We start from the raw sequence: 25,339 nt of genomic DNA, 5'->3' as shown, positions 1-25,339 counted from the left end.
GAATTTTGTCTACCTGGAGTATAGGGAGGTTTCACGGCAGTCGGGTCACGACCCATGACCCGTACTGTTGCTACGCTACTCTAAATGGAGTGCACGCGATGTACTGCAGGTAGGCACTTACCATTGTTTCCAGCGTAGCCCGTTAAAACATGCCGAAAATGTCAATTTTTGCGCTGCAAATAATTATGGAAATCGGGATAAGCGTTTAGCCTACTTCAGAATTCCAAAGGTGAGGAGAAATGACGGTAGATAGAAGTGAGAGCTGAAGGGACAACAACAGACAGAGTGCTTAACGAACATTGGCCGTTTGCTCACTGCATTTCATCAACTAAGGCATTATTTGTGATTTTTCTTGATTTCTTTGGCATCTAAAAAGTTTCAGAAGTGATCAATCTGGCTGTACATTTTTTAAATCGCCCATGGTTCTCAATTGGGTTTTTACATACAAAATGAAAACGCATCTGAAGAAAATTTTACAGCCAGATTGATCACTTCTGGGACTTTTTAGATACCAAAGGAATCAAGAAAAAACACAAATAAGTCCTTACTGTTGATGAAATGCAGTGAGCAAACGCGATAATTTCCAATATTTTCAATTACGATATCTGCACGGCCAATGTTTACCAAGCACTTTAGCTGCTGTTGTCCCTTCAGCTCTCGCTTCTCTTTATCTTCATTTCGCTTCACTTTTGTAATTCTAAAGTTGGGTACATGTCTCTCACGCTTACCCCGACTTCCACAATTTCTTTCAGCGTAAAAATTCAACATTTTGGCGGTTTTTAACAGGTAGGAAAGTACGTGTTTCTTGCATTAATAACATATACCGGAAGTGACGGATGTCCTCCAGATGGATTGAACGGCTCTGTGCGTCAAGCCCTATGACCCAGTGACCTTACGTGCAACCGCCCTATTGTGTGCAGTTTTGGTCTCCAAATTTGAGGAAGGACATTCTTGCAATTGAAGAAGTGCAGCGTAGGTTCACGAGGTCAATTCCCAGGATGGCGGGACTGTCATATGTTGATAGAATGGAGCGACTGGGCTTGTACACACTGCAATTTAGTAGGATGAGAGGGAATCGTATTGAAACATATAAGATTATTAAGGGATTGGGCACGCTAGAGGCAGGAAACAAGTTTCCGGTGTTGGCGGAGTCCAGAACCAGGAGCCACAGTTTAAGAAAAAGGGGTAGGCCATTTAGAACAGAGATGAAGGGAAATAAATCACCAGAGAGTTGTGAATCTGTGGAATTCTCTGCCTCAGAAGGCAGTGGAGGCCAATTCTCTGGATGCTTTCAAGAGAGAGTTAGATAGAGCTCTTAAAGATAGAGGGGTCAATGAATATGGGGAGAAGGCAGGAACGGGATGCTGAGTGTGGATGATCAGCCATGATCACAGTGAAAGGCGGTGCTGGCTCAAAGGGCCGAATGGCCTACGCCTGCACCTATTGTCTATTGAGATCGCATGCAAGAGGCGCTAAGTTTTGGCACCATTTTCAAAGTGCAGTCCGGCTCTTATGATCGGCGCTCGATCCAGGCGAATCCCACTCCTCATCCTCACCTTTGCGCCTGAGTTGCCTCTGAGAGCACGGAAAGCCAGACCCCAGTTCACGTCTCTCTGGTCTTTATGGGGATGAGCAGTGGCTGACATGATGGATTCCCTCTGCAGGCCGCGGACCGCCAGGGCTTCTGCATCTGGCCACATCGCCCACAGGTTCTTCTGTAGTATTCAGCACAGATACTAGAGGAGCTCTGCTCTTATAATCTTTGGTATTCAGTACAGAAACAGTATGATTCCTCCTCTGCGCGCGCTCACGTTTATAACCTCCCCACCCAGGCGCGTGAGCGCGCGCCCCACCCCCCACCGCCGGGGCGTTTATAACGTGAGCGCGCGCGCGCCCCCCCCCACACCGCCGGAGCGGTTATAACGTGAGCGCGCGCGCGACCCCCCCCCACCACCTCCGGGGCGTTTATAACGTGAGCGCGCCGGTGGAGCGGTTATAACGTGAGCGCGCGCCGCCCGCCCCGCCCACTTGTCGTCCCTTCCAGGGGCCGTTGTCTGGTGAGTGCTGTATCTGCTGTGAATGCTGTATGCGTATATTCCTTCACCCCGGTGCGGTGCGGTGTGGTGGGGGAAGCGGGGGCTCACATTGGAACTGGCATTTCCGTTTAAAATCAATTTGTTTAGTGGTAGTCTGAAGGCTTTTTCCTGGTGGCATTGGGTAGCGGTGATCGTGCAGCAGACAGAGTCGCTGGCTATGATTACACTGGTGGTGAACCGCACAGTTGTGAGTCTGTCCTGCCCCAGTTGCATGTGCAGAATCAGTCTCGTTATTTTTATTAATTAAAAGGACGTTTCTGTAGCGCCTTTCGTTTCCCCCAGGATCTCCAGCATTTCTTCAGCGAAGTATTTCCTGTTGGGTTAACAGAGGCAAGTATTTAAGGGGACAGTTTGGGGAGGGAGAACTCAACAAATGTGTGTTCAATTGAGACATGAGAGCTCAGCAAGTGGGGGTGGGGGGGAAGCAATTAATCGTGGTAATCTGAGGTAGTGAAGTGTTTTATTTGGAAAAGATTTACAAAACTGCCTGCTATATTGTGAGTGGTTTTGGAAAGCAACAGCCAACGATCCAACAATGATAAAACGGGGCGAAACTGGATTTTGTAATGCAGAAACAAGACCTATCGATGCTGTAAGACATTCCACAGTCTGACGAGGAAGTGTTGCAAACTTTTACGTAGCACCAATGACGATAAATTATAATGGGCAATGCAGAAATGGTTGAAGGATTACATTTAAAACATCCACTCTCATTATAGAAGCAGAACGAATGGTTCCAGAATGGTAAGTTTGTTGTAGGAGGAGAGAATGAGATTTTGACGACTATTTAGAGCTTAAAAGAACGAAGAAACACAGAAAAATAGGTGCAGGAGCTTCGAGCCAGCACTGCCATTCTGAGAGATGTGCAGAGTAATCTGGTCCAGAAATAAATGTGAAAAATGAGAGATAAGTACTTTGGTAGACATTGCAGTAGAAAGAATTAAAAACAAATTATAATAGCCTATGTTTAAGAAGGAGCTGCAGATGCTGGAAAATCGAAGGTAGACAAAAATGCTGGAGAAATTCAGCGGGTGAGGCAGCATACAATACAATACAATACAATTCAATTTATTGTCATTTGGACCCCATGAGGTCCAAACGAAATGCCGTTTCTGCAGCCATACATTACAACAAATAGACCCAAGACACAACATATTTTACATAAACATCCATCACATCGCTGTGATGGAAGGCCAAAAAAACTTCTCTCTCCACTGCACTCTCCCCCCCCATGTCAGAGTCAAAGTCAAAGCCCCCGGCGGGCGATGGCGAATTGTCCCGTGGCCATTAAACCACGCCGGGTAATGCAAGATCGCGCACCGGGTCTTGGTGTTAGAGCCCCCGGTGCGCGCTCGCAGCCCGCCGCCATTCCAAGCCGCGCGGGGCGGTGCTGTAAGGCCCCGCTCCAGGAGCTCTTCAACCCCGCAACTCGGGCGGGAGAAGTCGCCGTTGCGGAAGCCCCGAAAAGCGGTCTCCCAGCAGGGACCCGCGGGCTCCCGGTGCCGTCCGCCAAACCCGCAGTTGCAGCCACCGAATCTCCGGGGGTCGGGTCGCAGCAGCGTCCACCACAGCTCCACCCGCTCTGGACTCGGCCAGCTCCGCGACGGTGAGGTGAGTGTCGGCACTGGAGCCCCCGGTTTTCCTGTTGGAGGCCGCTCCTCGTTGCAGCCCCAACTACAACGGAGACCCGACAAAGAAAATGTCGGGTCTCCCGTGCAGGGAGAGATTTAAAAGTTTCCCCCTCCCCCCCACACCCCCCCCACCCCCCCACACACATGCCCCAACAAAAATAACAAACACTACATTAAAACATAGACATAAAATAATAAAAACGCAGACGGACTGCAGAGGCCGCTGCTGGCAAGAGCCGCGCCGCCTACCATCTATGGAGCGAAGGAAATAGGCAACGTTTTGGCCCGAAACACTTCTTATTTCCTTTGCTCCATAAATGCTGCCTCGTCCGCTGAGTTTCTCCAGCATTTTTGTCTACCTTATAATAGCCTATTGTGTATTCGTACCTGCTGCTGTAACCATATCTCTAAGCACGCCTGACTGCTTCCAGTAAAACAGTTCTAAAATAGCCTATGCCGTTTCGGAGAAGTTGAGAGCTTGATTTGCTGAATCAACATACCGAGAGGAGGGGGTTGAGGAAGGCCCTTATGACATTCTCTATGGCAGGCAGCACAGAGACACCTGTGAATACAATCCAACAACTCCATCTTTTTAAAAATGGATACAATGGTGGCATTTGAGGTACCCTGGTACATTCTCCCCCTTTCTAGATGTGGATGATATTCTTTAAAAGTTTTCCACGGTAAGATGAGTTGTTTGAGTAACATGAAATTATTTAAAAAGGTAAAAAGAATTACAGATGTTCAAAATCTGAAGTAATAGCAGAAATAATCCAACCGGCGAGACACCATCTGTGGAGAAGAGCAAGCCGTTTCATGGGAGTTTAGCCGTGCGATGTAATCCATACCAACAATTTCCTGTTGGGTTAATAGAGGCAAGTATTTAAGGGGACAGTTTGGGGAGGGAGAGCTCAACAAATGTGTGTTCAATTGAGACGTGAGAGCTCGGGGGGGGGGGGGGGGGGGGAAGCAATTAATCGTGGTAAGCTGAGGTAGTGAAGTGTTTTATTTGGAAAAGGATTTTGTAATGCAGAAACAAGACCTATCGACGCTGTAAGACATTCCACAGTCTGACGGGGAAGTGTTACAAACTGTTACGTAGCAACAATGACGATAAATTATAGTGGGCAATGCAGAAATGGTTGAAGGATTACATTTAAAACATCCACTCATTATAGAAGCAGAACGAATGGTTCCAGAATGGTAGGTTTGCTGTAGGAGGAGAGAATAAGATTTTGGCGACTATTTAAAGCTTAAAAAAACGAAGAAACACAGAAAAATAGGTGCAGGAGTAGACCATTTGGCCCTTCGAGCCATTCAATATGGTCATGGCTGATCATCTAAAATCAGTACCCCGTTCCTGATTTTTCCCCATATTCCTTGATTCCTTTAGCCCTAAGAACTAAATCTAACTGCTTCTTGAAAACATCCAGTGAACTGCCTTCTGTTGCAGAGAATTCCACAGATTCACTACTCTCTGGGTGAAAACGTTCTTCCTCATCTCAGTCCTAAATGGCCTACCCCTTATTCTTAAGCTATGACCCCTGGTTCTGCCCCCCCCCCCCCCCCCCCCCAGGGACCACAGCAAAACTTCTAGATGAGACGGGCACCTTTTTAAATCTTGTCCACTGCAATTGGCGCTCCCAATGTAGCCTCCTTTACATCGGCAAGACTAAACATAGACTAGGTAACTGTTTCGTAGACCACTTTCGCCGAGGCCTGCAGGATCTCCTGTTCGCTAACCATTTTAACTCCCCTTCCCATTCTCACACTGGGGTTTCTGTCCTTGGCCACCTTGTTGATTTAAATCTTTTTATTTGAATTTCACAGCAATTTGCATACATACAATGATAACAGACAGTGACAGTCAAGGCCTAATTGTGCAACAGTATGTAAGCGACCTTCAAAGCCCTTACCCTTACTCACCCGAATCAGGTCGGAACCAAATGGGGACAAACAACACTCACATACGTACACATCCACACAAATATGGTAAGATAAACAAAACAGATAAGTAATTTAAAAAAAAAGAAGAAAAAAAGTCACTAATAACAGTAAATAAGTAAGTAATTAAATAAATAAGTGTGGGGGGGGGGGGGGGGTTAAGGGGAGAGCAGCTGCAGTAGAGCAGAACAATGGTGGAGAGCACTCAGTCCTCTTCCGAGTCCGGGGACAAGTTGAGAGAGTTAACAAGTTCCAAGAAAGGGTTCCATGTATCTAGGAATGTCTTGGTAGAGCCTTTGAGAGAGAACCTAAGTTTTTCAAGCTTTAAATTGTAAAGCACCTCCTTAATCCAGCGGTCGTGTGTCGGGGGACAGGTGAGCCTCCAGTTAAGCAAGATCAGTCTCCGGGCTAACAAGGTTGTAAAAGCTAGGACCCGTTTCACCGCAACAGAGAGGTTGGTGTTGGGAGGGGTCTTGGCCACCTTGTTTGACAGAGCAAGGACACACGTAAACTGGATGAACAGCACCTTTTATTTCTTTTGGGTAGCTTACAATCCCACAGTGATTGAATTCTCCAATTTTAAGTAAACCCCCTCCCCCCCCCCCTTCAGTCCCACTATCCCATTTCTCCCCGCCAACCCCTTCCTCCTCTGACTACATTTCACTTCTTACTTCCTTGATTCCTTTTCAGCTCCTGCCTTTGTCACTTACTCTACCCATCTGCCAATCAAACTTCTCCCACCAGCAACCACCTATCACTTGTTGAGCTTTGTCCCACCGCTCGCCTCTTTTCATGCTTTCCTCACTACAATCCAGCTGAAGAAGAGTCCTGATCCGAAACATCGTCTATTCATTCCCTTCACTGATGCTGTTTGACCTGAGCTACCCCAGCACTTTTAGTGCAATCGTGAATGCAGAAATTATAAATATGTTTTGCTTAAGATTCCAGCATCTGCAGTTCCTTGTGTCTCCACACTTAAAATAAGTCTTGATGGTAACTGCATATCAGATTTGTTTTTTTTAAAGTTAAACAGCATCTGGTATACTTGCACACAATTATGAATAATGTATTGTAATATAAATTGTCTAGAATGCAGCCAGTAACAATAGACGTAGTTGGGCCAGTAGTTGAAGGTGTCATAAGATATTTGCGAAATAAAATTTAAAAATCAAACATTGTATTGTGGAAGAACCTCTCTTTAACAATTGCCATTCGAACTACGATGTAACAAAGAACTATCTTACGTCTTTTGAATGCACAATAATGGTAGGTGTATAGTGTAGGAAGGAACTGCAGATAATGGTTTACACCGAAGATGGATGAAATGCTGGAATAACTCAGTGGGACAGGCAGCATCTCTGGAGAGCAGGAATGGGTCGAGACGTTTCGGGTCGAGACCCTTTCTGAGAAGTCTGAAGAAGGGTCTCTGCCTGAAACGTCACCCATTCCTTCTCTCCAGAGGTGCTGTCTGTCCCGGTGGTAGGTGTCTATCCCAGTTGCACACCATACTTTGAAATACCATATTTTTATTGTTGCTGCTTTAAATCATTTATACTTTCTGCTTTTAGGATCACACTAAATGCAGCAGAAATGTGTGAGACAATGGGCTTACTTCTGTTTCAAAATAGGCAACAGCTCTGACTAAACTAGGTGCAATACAAATTGGATCTTATAAGTTCAATTGAGAGATACAATTCAGCCTAGGTTTAATGTCTCATAAAGATACATCATTGATTCAGTTTAGGTTTGTATTTTGGGGGGATTTTGAATCCACATCTGATTTGAGAGCATGTTACCCATTAAGTGACAATCCAGGAATCTCTTTCGAGCAATGACTGGTTATTAGGAAATTAAGATGTCAGTGTCATTGTGTTCTGTTAGTTTGTTTCTGAGATTTTTGTGTTTTAATGACAATTTGATTTTGTAGTTGCCATATGCTGTCTTGTATATGGGTGTTAGTTCACTAAGTTTAAATACCCCATTAATGGGGTAGAAACTATTTCTGAAATATTAATCAAAACCTCATGTTTCTTGCTTTAAGAAATGTGTTTACCATTATTACCTGTAGACACAAGAAACTGCAGATGCTGTGTAGAACCAAGAGTGCTGGAGTAATTCAATGGGTCAGGCAGCATCAATGGAGGACATGGATAGGTGATGTTTTGCGACAAGACCCTTCTTTAGACTGACATTATAGCCTGTGAGGCAATGATAGTCCTGAGCTGGCTGATACATATTCAACGGTGTATTTTTTTTTCTAATAGGATATATAGCGAACATATTTGTATGTTTCTGTGACATTGAGGAATTAAATATCATGTTTACAAATTGACTTGACAATTGATGTCTTTGAGTTTAATTTCATCCATATTGTTTACAACGTTTAAAATTTTATCTGTCAAATCTCCCTAAGAGAAGTTCAGAACCTCTGATTATAGAGCAGTATGGAATATTCTGTGATGTGTTCTGCGCTGAAGGCCACTGTTAACTATCGGAGTAACAAAATTAATGCTTTTATCAGTATTTATTACTGTTCACGTAGTCTCTGTGGATTAACTTTGTATTTATAAATAAAGTGTCAGAGCATACTTTGACCATGGAAACAAATTTGCTTTTCTGTGATGCTGCTGCAGAAGAGGTATGAATGAGTCTTTTAAATATTTAACTGTACATTTAACCACCTATCTCTAGTTTACAGTGATGTACTTTGGGTGTGCACAGCACAATCTAGTGATATTGATAGTCCCATCTGGACAAAGTGGCTTTGAATTTCTAGTTCTATTTTTTTGATTCCCTGAAGAATGGATGGAAATCTTGCTGCATGCCACGGATGAGATCACATCTGTTCCAAAATCCATTGAGGGCAGCTTATTCATACAATCTTTGTAGTTACTCCTAAGCTATTTCTCGCCAAATAAGACAGCTTAACTGGTTGGAATCTTTTGAATTTTATAATAGCATTAAAAAGTAATGATTCATTGATTCTTCGTTCCAATATTTATCATTTTAACTTGACTGACTTCAATAATACTGCTCAATTGTATGTTGCATCAGTAAGAGCAAAGGTAAGGTTGTTTACATTTACGTCTCCAAAGCTCTGCTTGCTTTGCAAAGTTGTTTGTTTCAAAGTGAGAAGAAATTAATATACAAGCAAAGATGTTAGATGTTTTTGAGAAGGGAAATTATACGGTAAGTGTGCAACTAGTGGTGTTCCTCACAGCTTCAGGAATCACGTCACTCCCCTCCTGAAAGTTGCACATTCTCTCTGATTCCAGGTTTCCTTCTGCATTCCACAGATGTGGGTTGGTGGGTTATGTGTAGGTGAGTTGTAGAATCTGGGAGGAGTTGGGGGAGCATAAAATGTGATTTGTTTATTTAAGGGTTGATTCTTGGCACGGGCTCAATCAGGGGCCCATTTTCATGCTTTGTCTGTTCACGAGATTTGTGGGATGAGTATTGTAGCAGAACAATAGTGTTGACCAGATTCTGAGTGGAGGTTGGAGTTGGAGGGGATTGCCACAGTGGAAGCGATAACCTGTCAAACTGCAGTTAAGTGTGTGAATTTCATAATCCATCCAGTGGGGGCAGAAAGAGTCAGTAAACATGTGATTGAATAAAGGCAAGATCAGTTGAGTTCTGAATGAGTTGTAATCTGGAAAAATGTGGGAACTCGGGAGGGTGGCGAGGGAAATAAAAGATGTTGGCCTTGTAATAATTGCATAGTTAAAAGTAATGTTGAGAGCAATGTTGACTGGAGATAGTGGTGGGTAGTTAATTACATGAACTAAACATGTGGTATTGGTGTTGATGCAAAACAAATATAAATACTGAAAATTATCTAAATTTACATTGAGTATAAAGTGCCAGCACCGATGCTGAGAATAGATGAATTGTGTCCATGTGTATGGGTTTTGCTTGAATAAAAGGCCAGTAATAAGTATTGAATTGGATGCTTCATGGCATCTGGAATTATGTTAGCCCCTCATCGAGACCACCCAGCCTTGGGCACACTGAGGGAAAATCCATTTACGGGGGAAGTGTCATTATACGAAATGGGTTGACTAGAAATCCTGTTGAAAATTACTTTGCAAATTGGACCAAGGTGAATTAGTAATGGTAAGAAAGGAATTAAAACAGACTATGCGAAGAAAGAGTAGATGCTTAGGATATCAGTACTGGTCTTAAACTATGCAAACATGTGCTGTCGCAAACAGAAGTTGAATTTGAACAGTTGTGGCAGATTTGAATAGATTATACAGAATGTATGGCAATTGAACAGGATAGAGGATTCTTTTCTTTAATGTGATTTGTGAAAATGAATTGGATCAGCATTGGAGATTATCCAAGTGTATGAATGATTAGTAATGTTCTTGGCAACAGGGTAGGGTGCTGACACTTTATCCTCAATGTGAATTTAGATAATTTTCAGTGTTTGTATTTGTTTTGTTCTGAAATTAAGTAATTTAATGGTTTGGACTTTGCAGATCTGCTATTCGATATTTATTGTGGTCCTGTTTCAATTTGTAATTTATATAGTTCAATGAGAATTCTTTTAAAAACCTTTCGAAGAGCCAAAATGGTCTTTGCCATTTTCAAGCAAACTCTGGGATTCAACAGAATAACATGGAATACTTTTTGTTTTGAGACCAGTACGAAAGAAAAGGTCTATTTGCCTTCTAGTGCCATTGAGCATCTCTAATTTTTGCTGTTGCTTCCTTCGAAATAAACATAAAGTATAAGCCCAGAACTGGCTGACTGCATGTGCAAGGCTGGCACAGAGGAAGCCAGTAGAAACATCTGTTCCAACTTTTACATGGTTAAACATTTATTTTTCCCCGTTTTGGGCTGGACATCAAACTGCAGTGTAGTCATCACGATGCGTTGTGGGAGTAAACTCCACTTGAGTTTGCACCAAGTGGAGAAAGGAAAAAACCTGCTACCATTGTTGTTTCCACAAACAACTGAGAGCTGGATCATTGCTCTTATGATTGAATAGGTTACTAGCAGCGTTTTTGGACTTCTATATTGCCATACTGAATTGTATTTGTGTACGCCATTAATTTGGGGTAAACGAGCAACTTAATATAGCCACTTTTGTAACCACTACATAGTGCCTCTGTTCTTGTCTATCCCCACCCTAAAAATGGAGAGAAGCCAGTGTTTTATTGTTTTGCCGTGAAGGAGTTGCAACTATATTGCATCGGGGTTTGACTTTTAAACCATATGGCTAATTTGTAATGTACTGTTATGAAGATGCCATCAATCTCATCCTTTTTCTAGAATAAAATAATTTTTAATCTCTAAAGAATTCGCAATTTGGATAACACTTTGTACATTTTGAAGATTGTTCCATGTGCAGTAACTTGTTTAGAAATATTAGCATTTTGAGGCATCTTCAAAAGCCAGTATGCACATAATTGGATCCTACAGAGATAATGTGACGTGGACTATGGAAATAAGTGTCCTAGGTTTTGATTTTTGGTAATGTAAAGTGAGCAAGTTTGTGTCATCCTCATCACATCACCCTTTTTTTTGCCTGTAATTAAATGAAATCTTGTTATAAATAGTGCTAATTATAATAAATAGAATTGATTGTGTTTTGGGGGTAAAGTTCCAGTCTTGGTTAAACTACATAAGTTATTCTTTTTGAGATAGTATCCTTGGTTCTATAAATTGCCACCATTTTTACAGCAGAAATTATTGTTTGAAGTCTTTTCTGTGAATGATGTGTGTTATCTCAATTAATTACATTTTGATTTTTGTCTCCTAGGTTCAATGACTAGCAGTACAAACTATAAGCTGCACTGTACGATAAATAGATGGAGAGACTTGCGGTAGAGATTTCACAATATTCCTTGATCACTAGTTGATACCGCTCATCTGTGATCCATTACATCTACTGATCTTCTATTTATTTCAATGGCTTGCATTTTGACGACAAGAGGTTTTCTTTCACGTATCAAACTTTTGCTAATTATTATTAGTTTTGGCTCTCTTGTCATTTGGATGATAATGGGTAATGCACAAAATCTTGTACCGGAAGTCAGCCGTCAATCTGTGATAAATACCTTTTGGAAGATGACAAAACTGGATCAAGAAAGGATGACATCAATGATAACTCCAAACATAACTCCGTCTCTAAATTATCTGCCATTGTGCCCACTATTAACACCATACTTGCGTAAGTATAGATATTTTTAATCTATGAGAAGGGAGGAAGAACTTGCAGAATAATTTAGTTTGGAAACTGATAAGTTTATGTATTTTAGTTGGTGAGGATGCAATGAAATATTTAATATTGGTGCAGGCTGAAATAGAGTAGTCGTGTAGAGAATCATAGTATTAATTCATGAGGTATTGTATTTGTTTAACCAGCAATGGCTTATAATTGGGCATACTTGACCATACTGGCATTATTAAAATAGAAGGAAAGATAATTTGCATTGTTCATCAAAACTGGGCGATGGGGTGCAAGATACTGTTTTCAGCCATTCCAATTCCTATGAGTTCTGCTGTTATAGTTTGGGGAAATTCTACAACCAATTTGTGAATATGTAGAATATTTTTTTCAGCGGTTTGAAAATAACCAGAACACCATGTCAACTATTGCTGTTTGAGGGGAAAAAATCAATTTCAATGAATGTTTGAGGGATACATATTGACTAGAACTGTTTGTGTTAAAATTTTATTGTGTTTTTGTGTGTTCTTTCTCATTGTACCGCTGCTGGCAAATTCATTTCACTTGCACTTTATGTGCAATGTGACGAATAAAACTAATTGTATTGTTGTTGAACACTGGATATGGATTTTACTTCGGAGTCACGTGAGTGACTACGTGACGACCCCACCAGCATGCATGCACGTCATTACGTCTAACGCATGGCGCAGCGACCGGTTGGACAGGCGTGCTGCTCCTGCACTGGTAAGTTTAAAAGCCTGCAGGTAAGTTTTAAACTTACTTATTAGGTTGTCCTTTGTTCCAGGAAACTCTTCTCGCAGAGTTTCCTGTGGGATATTGCATACAGTAACCCGGTCGGACCGCGGGGTAACCAATTGCACCGCGGGGATGCCGGCTGCGGGTAGCGGGTGGCCATCTGGTTTGCTGCTCGAGTCGCTGACAGTGCGGTCAGCGACTCCCGAGGTATTTTAATTTCGGGCCTCGGGGTTCTTTTAGACCGATGGTCATGCCGGCTACGGTTCGCGATAGAGTGAGTAGCTGGTGGCCGTCGGGTCCGCGTTCCCGACTCGCTGACAGTATGGTCAGCGACTCCCGAGGAATTCAATTCGGGCCGCGGGGTTCTTAGACCGAGGGTGATGCTGGCTACGGGAGAGTGTGTAACGGTGGCTGTCGGGTCTGCATCCCGACTAGCTGACAGAGTGGTCAGGGACTCATGAGGATTTTTATTTGGCCGGCGGGGTTGTTGACCGCGGTTATGCCGGCATGGTTCGCGGTAGAGGGCCGTAGGGTTACTACCCGACTCGCTGGCGGTACGGTCGGCGACCACGGCTCCGGCAGCTCATAGGAGGCAACGTTGCAGAGACAGAGAGGCTTGGGTTGGACGAGGCGGCCACGAGGTTTCCCTCCGTTATTACTGGACTTCTACACCATCTGATATGGTCCACGGACAGGGCCATATCAGCGCAGGTCCTCGGGGGACTGCGACAGCACCTGTTTTCAGGGCTGCTTTCTAATCTCCCCTCAGTGGAGAGAAGTGCAACCCTGGAAGTGTGTCTAGAGCACATTCTACTTTAGATTCCAGTATACCTGGGGGGGGGGGTCATGTTACATGACTTCATCACCCTTGCCATCACCATTTATTTAGTTGCCACTAGGTCACGTCATCACTATCATACCAAGAGAGGATTTATTTTCACTTACACCAACAAATTGTGTAGTAGAATTGGACCTGCCATGACAGTCTTAATCACTGGCTTGGAAAGCCTTGTTGAGCTTAACTATCGTCACCTGTGCGAGCTATACATGGTGGCGTCATGGTAATTCCGCTCATTAAGGGACTGTGGAAGATTCTTCCCCAAATTGCCGATATCAATTAAGTAATCAAATCTCTCGTTAACTGGGATGGGCGTCTTCATTCAGGTAAACTTCTTCGGCCATGACAAATTGTCAGGTTTGTGTCCAGCATTTCTCCCACTATGTCTGACGTACGGGGGCCAGAGGCGCTCCAGTCCTTCTCTGTATACTGCGTTAGCATCGGAAAGGAGCAGGATTCGGAGTCACTAGCACGTGCAGCCTGTTTGGGGAATGAAGATACCAACAGAGCATCGATTTGCACAGCTAGTCCTGGCGGCTGCTGAAGGAAGCAACCAGACAAACCCAACTCGGAGTGAGTGCCAAGTCTTGGGCATCTATGTCAGGCGAGATTGCGATTCGTCGCACTCAAAGAACGCTCCATCTAAAGGCATGTCAGGCAGCAACTTCTGGTTCAGGGTTGCAAGTTCCTCCCACTCAAAGGACGGAGTGGTAGAGAGAGTGCTACAGGAGTATGCACATGTGCCTGAAGCAACGCCTGGTTCAGGGTTGCCATTCCTCCGACTGTGTTGAGCGCAGTGATGGAGATGATGCTAAAATACATGTGACATGTCCCATGCTTAATGCAAACACATGTCCCATGCTTAATGCAAATACATATCCCATGCTTAATGCATAATGCACGATGGTAGCATGAGAGAAAATGGTGCTTTGCCTCTACAATTGCTGCTCCATCGGTGACGGACTAGCCACTAGAAGAGAAGTTGGCCAGCAGCATCGGCGATCTAATGGGAATGACAACATGGACAGAGTCTGAATGAAATTTCGCTAGAACTCCAGTAAGGTAAGGGACCTGGAGTTAGCGACACTGGTGAGTAGGTCTCGTTATTTACATCCATGAAAGTCACTATGGTGGACAAACAGTATTCAGCATTGCTCCACATAATTTTTCATCAGCAAATCTTCAGTTGTATTACAAACAGCATTACAGCAGCATGGTGCGTTGACAACAACCTGGCCCTTAACTCCAAGAAGACCAAGGAGCTCATTGTAGACTTCAGGAAGTCCAGGGGCGGCACGCACACCCCCATCCACATTAACGGGACGGAGGTGGAACGTGTTTCTAGCTTCAGGTTCCTGGGAGTCAACATCTCCGATGACCTCTCTTGGACCCACAATACCTCAACTCTGATCAAGAAGGCTCACCAGCGTCTCTTCTTCCTGAGGAGACTGAAGAAGGTCCATCTGTCTCCTCAGATCCTGGTGAACTTCTACCGCTGCACCATCGAGAGCATCCTTACCAACTGCATCACAGTATGGTATGGCAACTGCTCTGTCTCCGACCGGAAGGCATTGCAGAGGGTGGTGAAAATTGCCCAATGCATCACCGGTTCCTCGCTCCCCTCCATTGAGTCTGTCCAAAGCAAGCGTTGTCTGCGGAGGGCGCTCAGCATCGCCAAGGACTGCTCTCACCCCAACCATGGACTGTTTACCCTCCTACCATCCGGGAGGCGCTACAGGTCTCTCCGTTGCCGAACCAGCAGGTCCAGGAACAGCTTCTTCCCGACGGCTGTCACTCTACTCAACAACGTACCTCGGTGACTGCCAATCACCCCCCCGGACACTTATTATCACTTATTATTATTTATTCAAATCATTTGCTATGTCGCTCTTCCAGGGAGATGCTAAATGCATTTTGTTGTCTCTGTACTGTACACTGACAATGACAATTAAAATTGAATCTGAATCTGAATCTGAATCTGAAACAGATGCGAGGGCTTAAGATGACAAATTACTAATACCATCTCTACTCATGGAGGTGATGGGATTTGCATGAATTACCTGTTCTTCAGTTCTATGGTATCGGCTACCTTTAAACACTAGGTGCATGCTATGGCTTAAGGGTTGTGCGAATAGGCATAATCAGCATGTTCAAGTCCAAGTTCGTAAGCTTTGGTGGTGTCATAGGTTAATCACTTGGGTGCAATCAAGTCTAAGTAGCCAGGGATGGTTTACCTAACCTCTATTAACACGAGAGTAGCATCATGTTAAATCTATGTCAAAACAGAATGGATGATGTATCACTAGTATTTTAATGACTTGATGACCTATGGAACACTAAGATCGAGATGTTGCATCCAGGCTCAATCACCAGTAGAAATATATTTTTAATATATATATATAGGTGGCATGGCAGTGGCGATAGATGCACTCTCGCTACTCTGGGGAGGTTTGTCTTCCACCATTTTGCCTTGTTGGTCGGGTCTTGCTAATATTCAGTAAATCCGCTTCAGGTATTTTGTAGTGACGGTCCTATGCAGTCATGGTTCCCGCTGATGTTGGGAATCATACAAGAACCTTATATGATTAATTCTAACATAGTATTGCTGGTTCAGGCTGTGACTCGGGAAACCATCCTATGCATGATCAATTTGTTGACATGTATACGGCACGGATTACTGACAACTGGGAGTTCATTTTCGAATGGGTCTTTGACATAGTTAGTTATAATGCTATTATCTGTACCAAATGTGCCTTCTCATCATATTTCTGCTAAGAAGCAGGACCCACTCTGTTGGGTCTCACCCTCTAATATCCAGATTCATGAAGGGTATCTTCAACTCAAACCTCACAGGCTCAGACATGCAGACATATGGGATGTTAACATTGTGCTGACACCGCTTCGCCAGTGGGCTCCGGTTTCATCCCTGTCCTTGGTCAAACTCACTTAAAAGTGGTTATGCTCGTGGCTCTGGTTCAGCGCAATGGGTCCAGTCATTGCATAACGTGACTGGTCAGCATGCAGGCTAATAACTATTTTTGTTTATGGCTCAGTCAAGCAGAGTAGACCAGGGGCATCAGGTCTAACTACAATTTGGGCATACCCTATGGACCTTCGGTTATGTGTGGTCATCTACTACTATACGTTAGGTCACTTAGAGCCTTAGTGGCACGGATCTAGCTATGTTTGTCAGTTACATAAACCTCATAGAAGGTATCGGTATAGACCATCTCCAGGTTAAACGGGTTCTGGCTAAGCAGGAGTGACTAACATTTTAATCTCACTATTTTAATCTCACTCCTCCACGGCTGTAACAGTTCAGCGGTAGGGGTATGGACGTTCTACGGTACCACATCCTAGTGTCTCCAGGGTGGCCAAACGAACGATCTTTCAATACATTGTACTAACCCATTGCCAACTCAATTATTTCTGTCTATAGTTCCTCCTGGATGACAGGGGTTACTATTGTGATTATTGGTTCATAGAAGAGCATCAGCATGTCTACATCTATGACATGTCTGAATGCATGATTATGTTTACTCATCCTTGGTCAATTGATGTAGTGTGTGACGCATGGACTCGTTCCACGGCATGAAGTCACATAGCTTTAAAATCTTCACGTAGTCACTCACGTGACTCCAAAGTAAAATAGTAAGATTAAACGAGAGCTTACCAGTTTGAAGTTTGATCTTTATTTTATGAGGAGTTACGATGAGGGATTACGTGCCCTCCGCTCCCAACCCCTCCTCATAAAACTCAGCTGGTAGTTCTAGTTTCTCGAATCTTACTATTCTCAGGTCAATGTTTCCTGTCTATGATTTCACACCGCTGCTTCGAAGATTGACGCGCATGCGTGCTGGCGGGGTCTTCACGTAATCCCTCATCGTAACTCATAAAATAAAGATCAAACTTCAAACTGGTAAGTTCTTGTTTAATCTTACTATTTCTCTGCTTGTTTTTCAATAAAGTAGACCTTTTGTGCTCCTTTGTGTCTTTTGGAGTGAATTGGAAGCCTGTGAATGGAATTGAAAGAGCATGTATACAGACAGCCCTTTGGCCCATCAATCACCCGTTTACACTAGTTCTATGCATCATACTTTTGTATCCACTCCCTAAACACTTGTTCTTAATAAATAATGGGATAAACATTTTTTTTAAATTTCATTCTTTTAGGTGGTTCAACCAAGTTAATATTTGATCCACGACTCACCTTGGAACGAACTCAGAAGAAGAACCCTAAAGTACAGAGAGGGATGTTTGCCCCTCAAGAGTGCCATTCACCTCAACGTGTGGCCATACTGATTCCGTTTCGGAATCGGGAAAAACATCTCCTGTATTTACTGGAGCATTTGCACCCATTTCTGCAGCGACAGCTTCGAGATTATGGGATATACATCATCAATCAGGTACTTAATAATTAAAAAGTACTGAGAAGACTGTACTTTGACTATCAAATTTACACATCAATTTAACCGTAAATTATGTAATTGTAATTCAGTCTTGATGGACATTGAGTTTTATTAAGTTTGGTGATAACTTTAAAGCCTGTAAAGTTTTCCTTGCTAAATGAATATCTATAAATTGAGTTTCTTATATGACGAAAGGCTTTATTACAATGGCTTTCCTTTTGTCTGCCATCTCCCTCACTATTCCCTATATGGAGGATGCCTGTGCGTGACTTTGTTTAACGTAGGGAGACTCATACTCAGACAGCCACCCCACGGTTCTTACCTCGACCTTACCGCCATGGGTGGCCCTACCAGGAGCATAGCTCCAGATGGCATCGCTCTCAGGATCTCGGGTCCACTCAAGCTTCTCCACCACGACAAGGTGACAATCCATGGAGAAGGATTATGGGAAGCCATATATAAGCTATATATTATCTGTATATAAGTTTTTGCAGGGAGTCTGGTATAGATGAAGCATGCTGATTGCCTTTTGCTCCGTCAGGCTGGTAATGATGTGTTTAATCGAGCCAAGCTATTGAACGTGGGTTTCCTGGAAGCGTTGAAGGAACGCAAGTGGGATTGTTTCATCTTTCATGATGTTGATCTTATACCAGAGAATGACTTCAATCTGTACATCTGTGACCAGGAGCCAAAGCACTTTGTTGTGGGTCGGAATTCTACTGGATATAGGTAGGTGGAATTTACGGAATCTCACTTTTACACCAGATGTTATTTGAATGCGTCTAAATGGAAAATTGTATATGGAACTAATAAAAGATCCGTACTCGATTCAGCGTGCTGATTTGATGAAACCCAGTAAAGGCCAAGGTCCAATTTTTGCAAAATGGCATTTAAAAAAAATTGTCTGCCATTTCCTTGTTCCCCATGATAAACTCACATGTTTCTGTCTTCAAGGGGCCCACATTTGTCTTAACTTCTTTTTTCCTCTTCACATACCTAAATAAGCTTTTACTATCCTCCTTTATATTCTTGGCTAGCTTACCTTCGTACTTCATCTTATATCCCCGTATTGCCTTTTTAGTTACCTTCTGTTGATCTTTAAAAGTTTCCTGCTCATCTTTGCTATGTTATACTTTTTTTAATTTTTAAACTATCCTTGACTTCTCTTGTCAGCCACGGTCGCTTCTTACTTCCCTCAGAATGTTTTTTCCTCTTTGGAATGAAATTATCCTGCATCTTCTGGATTATTCCCAGAAATACCTGCCATTGCTGTTCCACCGTCATCCCTGCTTGTGTCCCTTTCCAGTCAACTTTAGCCAGCTCCTCCCTCATGCCTCCATAGTCCCCTTTGTTCAGCTGCAATACTGACACTTATGATTTTCCCTTCTCCCTCTCAAATTGCAGATTAAAACATCATATTATGGTCGCTACTTTCTAATGTTTCCCTTATCAAATCTGGTTAATTACACAACACTAAATCCAGAATTGCCTTCTTCCTGGCAGGCTCCAGTACATACTGCTCTAAGAATCCATCTCGGAGGCACTCTACAAACTCCCTTTCTTGGGGCCCCGGTACCCCCAACCTGATTTTCCCAGTTTACCTGCATGTTGAAATCTGCCGATAACAACTGTAGCATTACCTTTGTTACATGCCAATTTTAGTTCCTGATGCAACATGCACCTTACATCCCGGCTCTGTTTGGGGGTCTGTAGATAACCCATTAGGGTATTTTAACCCTTACAATTTCTCAGTTCTAACCACAATAACTCTACATCTTCTTATTCTAAGTCACCCCTCGCAAGGGACTGAATTTCATTCCTTATCAACAGAGCTACCCCACCCCCTCTGCCCACCTGTCTGTCTTTTCAATAGGACATATGCCCCTGAATGTTTAGTTCCCAACTACCTGACTGAACGACCACAATATGTGAAGCTACAGAACTGTCTCGGACATGGTAGTGAGCAATACAGGGGATGGTCCTATCTCCCTTCCTGTTCACCTCCGGACTCAGAAACAGCTTTATTCCCAGAGCTATAGAGGCTCTGAACCGGCCCTGCTGAGTGCCCCCATCCCCCCTGGACTGTCTCCCTCAGATGGTCACGTCGCACAGTTTATTTATTTATCTTATTTTTTTGACATCGGTTGGAAGCTGCATACTAAATCTCGTTGCACTGATGTGCAATGACAATAAAATATATTATTATTATTATCTACACCTCGGACTTCAGATGTAATTCGGACTCCTGCCACCTGCAAAAGTTTTTGGATGACTCTGCAATTGTGGGCTGCATCAGTGAGGGGAGGGAAGCTGAATACAGAGGTGTAGTCAATGACATTTGAGTGGTGTAGGCTGAATCACCTGCAGATCAAAACAGACAAGACTAAGAAGTTAGTGGTGGACTTCAGGAGGAGAGGAACACCCCTATCTTCCCCCCCCCCCCCATCTCCATCAATGGTGTGGATGTGCAGTTTACTGTAAACTGGACTGTTCCAGGAACGCTGAGGCCCTGTAGAAGAAAGGACAGAGCCGGCTACACTTTTTGAGAAGGCTCCGCTCATTCAACGTCTGCAGTGAGATGCTGCAGATGTTCTACCAATCGGTGGTAGCCGGTGCCATCTTCTTCACTGTTGTGTGCTGGGGCAGTAGGCCGAAGGCTGCAGACGCCAACAGGATTAACAAGCTCATCAGGAGTTGGATTCATGGGCTTGGAGGGGAGGATGCTCTTCAAACTGCAGAGCAGCTTGGACAGTACAGCTCACCCCCTCAATGACTCAATTCTTTGATTAGTATGGGTGTCAGGTGTTCTGAGGAGAAAGCAGGAGAATGGGGTTAGTAGGGAAAGATAGATCAGCCATGATTGAATGGCAGAGTAGACTTGATGAGCCAAATGGTCGTATTCTGCTCCTATTACTTATGACACTGGTCAACGTGAGGAGTACCTTCAGTAATGGATTGATTCCACCAAGATGCCGCACAGAATGCCACAGGAGATCCTTTTTCCCTGTGGTTATCAAACTGCAACTCCTCCCCTTTCTGTCGTGGGGTGGACCGACTCCCCGACACCCCCCCCCCCTCCCCAAACCCTCCTCGTGGCAAATCTGTGGTCCTATGCATTAATCTGGTGCATCTAAACTAGAACAGTTGGGGGGAGGGACTCAAATAGAGAAAGCTAGTTGACAGTGTGTGAGGCAGGAGGCAGAGAAGGAAAGCACTCAGACCCAACATGTAGGGGAGAAAGAAGAAAAATATAATAAACCGAGAATAAGTGGTGGGTTTCTTAAATGGGTGAGCAGAGAGACAGAGGGGTGTAAAATGAGGGGAGAAGCAAGGTGAAAAGTAAAAGTGGCAGGCAGACAAATCCAGGGCAAAAATCAAAAAGGGCCACTTTTCAACACAATTTTATAAGGGGTAAGAGTGCTGTAAAAACAAGCCTGAAGGCTTTATGTCTCAATGCAAGGAGCATTTGTAATAAGGTGGATGAGTTGAATGTGCAGATAGTTATTAATGAATATGATATAGTTGGGATCACGGGGACATGGCTCCAGGGTGACCAAGGCTGGGAGCTGAACCAGGGATATTCAAAATTCAGGAGGGATAGACAAAGGAAAAGGAGGTGAGGTAGCGTCGCTGGTTAGAGAGGAGATTAATGCAATAGAAAGGAAGGACATTAGCTTGGAGGATGTGGAATCGATATGGGTAGAGCTGCGAACCACTAAGGGACAGAAAACGCTAGTGGGAGTTGTGTACAGGCCACCTAACAGTGGTAGTGGAGTTGGGCATGGCATCAAACAGGAAATTAGAAATGCGTGCAACAAAGGTAAAACAGTTATAATGGGTGACTTCAATCTACATATAGATTGGGTAAATCAAATTGGCAGGGGTGCTGAGGAAGAGGATTTCTTGGAATGTATACGGGATAGTTTTCTACACCAACATGTAGAGGAACCAACGAGAGAGCAGGCTATTCTAGACTGGGTTTTGAATAATGAGGAAGGGTTAGTTAGCAGTCTTGTTGTGCGTGGCCCCTTGGGCAAGAGTGACCATAATATGGTTGAGTTCGTCATTAGGATGGAGAGTGACATAATTATTCGGAAACAAGGGTTCTGAACTTAAAGAAAGGTAACTTTGAGGGTATGAGACGTGAATTGGCCAAGATAGATTGGCAATTGATTCTTAAATTGTTGACGGTGAATAGGCAATGGAAGTCTGCATGGATGAACTACAAAAATTGTTCATCCCAGTTTGGTGAAAGAATAAATCAGGGAAGGTAGTGCATCCGTGGATAACAAGGGAAATCGGGGATAGTATCAAAACAAAAGATGAAGCATATAAATTAGCCAGAAAAAAGCAGCCCACCAGAGGACTGGGAGAAATTCAGAGTCCAGCAGAGGAGGACAAAGGGATTAATTAGGAAAGGGAAAATAGATTATGAAAGAAAACTGGCAGGGAACATAAAAACTGACTGCAAAAGTTTTTATGGATGTGTGAAGAGAAAAAGATTAGTTAAAACAAATGTAGGTCCCTTGTAGTCAGAAACAGGTGAATTGATCATGGGGAACAAGGACATGGCAGACCAATTGAATAACTACTTTGGTTCTGTCTTCACTAAGGAAGACATAATCTGCCGGAAATAGCAGGGTATTGGGGGTTCAGTATTGATGTGGATAGAGAACTGGCTGGCAGACAGGAAGCAAAGAATAGGAGTAAACGGGTCCTTTTCAGAATGGCAGGCAGTGACTAGTGGGGTACTGCAAGGCTCGGTGCTGGGACCCCAGCTATTTACAATATATATTAATGATTTGGACGAGGGAATTGAATGCAACATCTCCAAGTTTGTGGATGACACGAAGCTGGGGGGCAGTGTTAGCTGTGAGGAGGATGCTAGGAGGCTGCAAGGTGACCTGGATAGGTTGGGTGAGTGGGCAAATGCATGGCAGATGCAGTATAATGTGGATAAATGTGAGGTTATCCACTGTGGCAAAAACAGGAAAGTAGACTATAATCTGAATGGTGGCCGATTAGGAAAAGGGTGTCATGGTACACCAGTCATTGAAAGTAGGCAGGTACATAAAAATGCTGGAGAAAGTTAGGGCCGAATGGCCTACTCCTTCACCTAATTTCTATGTTTCTATCTTCACTCCCATTTTGCTTCCCTTATGTCAAAAGTCCAGATCTCTACGCTATAATACATAAGTGGTCTGGCAATTAAAAAATTAATTGTAGAAAGAGGTCTGTATTCTTGTGCTCAAATCCTTTTGCAATTATGATTGTATTATTTACCATGCTAATTTTTTGTTGTAGGTTACAAACAGCTGGGGCCCCAGTTACACATGAATCAATGTGTAATCAAATTACACTTGTAACTGCTTCCCAGCCTAAAAATAACCTGTTGATTTCTTCCCTTGTTTTCTGCTCCTGTGTCAATCCATATTCTATTGCCATTGCCTTACTCATGATGTTATATGGTCTTATTTTATTTAATGGTCTCTTTTCTGACACCTTATCTAAGGCTTTCTCAGTGACCAATTGCACTGGTTTTCCCCTTATCTACAAACATAGAAAATTCAATGATTGTACTGCTTACCTTTCATATACTCTTGTTTATGCAATCCAGTAAAATCATATGATAGATAAGCACAATCATCGACGAGTACAAAAGTGTAATCGTAGTGTAATAGTGAACTTCACTAAACCTGTAAACAAAGTGTCGTCAAGTTTCTGCCGCCAACAAAGTTTCTAAATTCTTAAGAGTGCAGTCTCATTTTGACCTTGAAGGCCCATTGTCCTGGCAGCACCGATCCTCTCTTGAAAACAGCCCTTTGTACAGCATACATGGTTGGAAAATGTAGGAAGGCTATAGTGCCATCTGCAAACTTACTAATCATGCCTTGTGCATTCTCATCCAAATTATTGATGTAGTTGATGGCAACCATTAATGAAGCCCAGCACTGAACCCTGAAGCACACGTCACAGGGCTGCAATCCAAAAAACAACGACCTTTCATCATCACCCTCTGCTTCCTTCCATGAAGCCAATTTTCTATCAAATCAAGCAGCTCTCCTTGGATCCCATGCATTCTAATCTTCCAGAGCATACTACCATGTAGTACCGTGTCAAATTCTTCGCTGAAATCCATATATACGCCTACAGGTCTGCTCTCATCAACTTTGTTTTTTCAAAAAACGCAATGAGATTAATGAGGCCCCATGTACAAAACTGTGCTGACTATCCCTAATCGGCCTCTATTCATCTAAATGCTTGTATATCTTATCCATCAGAATACGCTATAGTGTCTTTCTGATTACATATGTTAGACTCACTGGCCTGTAGATCCCAGGCTTTTCCCTACTGCCCTTCTTAAATAGAGGCACAACATTTGCCATCCTCTAGTCTTCCGGCACCTCATCAGTATGTAATGATGACTCATAAATCTTAGCCAGGGCAGCTGCAATTTCTTCTCTTGCTCCCATAGTGTCCTTGGTTATATCTGATCAGGCCCACAAAAATTGTCTACCTTCATATGTGTTAGGACCTTCAGCACTTCCTCGACCATAATACTGCTGCCCTCAAGACACTTCCATTGACTTCCTCAAGTTCTCAGGTCCTTGTCTCTTTCCCCATGGATTATCCTTAATATTATCACCAGAGCTATCTCCTGTTCCTTTTTGTCCTTTGATTTCCTTTTTTAGCCTGCGCCTCAGTTTCCGAACTCCTCCAGAGATATACTTGACCCCAGCTGCCTACACCTGCCCCATGCTTCCTCCTTAATCCTGGCGAGAGCCACAATTTCTCTTGTAATCCAAGCTTGCCAATGCCCACCTGCATTGCCCTTCCCTCCAACAGGAGCATGCAGGAACTCTTGTCAGTGCACTTTTAAAAGCATCAAATTTTTCAGATCTCCCAGTTCTCCCACCAGTCTTACTATCTCTGATTTCATTCTACCTATGTCCCACCCACTCCCCTGACATCAGTCTGACGGGTCTTGGCCCGAAACATCACCATTCCTTCTCTCCAGAGATGCTACCTGCCCCGCTGAGTTACCCCAGCATTTTGCATCTACCTTACATTTTTCAGATGTTCCTTTACCTTCAAATATCCTGCTTCAATGAACTTGAGCGAGTTCCTGTCTAATACCTTCAAAGTTGACTGCCCCAATTCAGAATTTTAACTCGTATGCATACCCTGTATCTATCCATAACTATCTTAAACCTGATAGAACAGTGGATCCTGGGCCCAAAAGCTAGTCCACGAATACTTGATTGTCCTCTCCTGTGTAGGGTCCTCTAAATATTAGCTAAGGAGGCCTTCATATTGCCTGAGGAATATCTTGCTATTAAATGCTGCATAGCTTGCAAAATAGTGGTATTCTGGAAAATATATTTGTAATTTAATCCAGAAGTAGGTGTGATAGTGAATTGGAAATTTGTTACTGCAGAACCTACTTTTGAGAACAAAACAAAAAAGTTAAAATGCAATTTTCCATA

General features: G+C 43.3%; 1 protein-coding gene across 3 annotated transcripts in view; it reads left to right on the top strand.

Annotated features, from left to right (window-relative positions):
* The first annotated feature begins 1,982 nt into the window (after nucleotides 1-1,982).
* The window catches only part of b4galt4 (beta-1,4-galactosyltransferase 4), a 32,747-nt gene continuing 9,390 nt past the window's right edge, over nucleotides 1,983-25,339 (top strand). The window contains exons 1-4 of one of the 3 annotated variants that reach the window (XM_033033285.1): nucleotides 1,983-2,057; nucleotides 11,442-11,852; nucleotides 17,617-17,849; nucleotides 18,394-18,581. In XM_033033285.1, the coding sequence (XP_032889176.1) occupies nucleotides 11,591-11,852; nucleotides 17,617-17,849; nucleotides 18,394-18,581 (683 nt within the window). In that variant the 5' untranslated portion in view covers nucleotides 1,983-2,057; nucleotides 11,442-11,590. The other 2 variants (XM_033033287.1, XM_033033286.1) reach the window with 2 other exon arrangements.

This window comes from Amblyraja radiata, chromosome 14 (assembly GCF_010909765.2).
Source record: "Amblyraja radiata isolate CabotCenter1 chromosome 14, sAmbRad1.1.pri, whole genome shotgun sequence".
In the NCBI taxonomy this organism is placed as follows: domain Eukaryota; kingdom Metazoa; phylum Chordata; class Chondrichthyes; order Rajiformes; family Rajidae; genus Amblyraja; species Amblyraja radiata.
The sequence above is the reverse complement of the archived record's forward strand: the minus strand, read 5'-3'. Positions and strand labels throughout refer to the sequence as shown.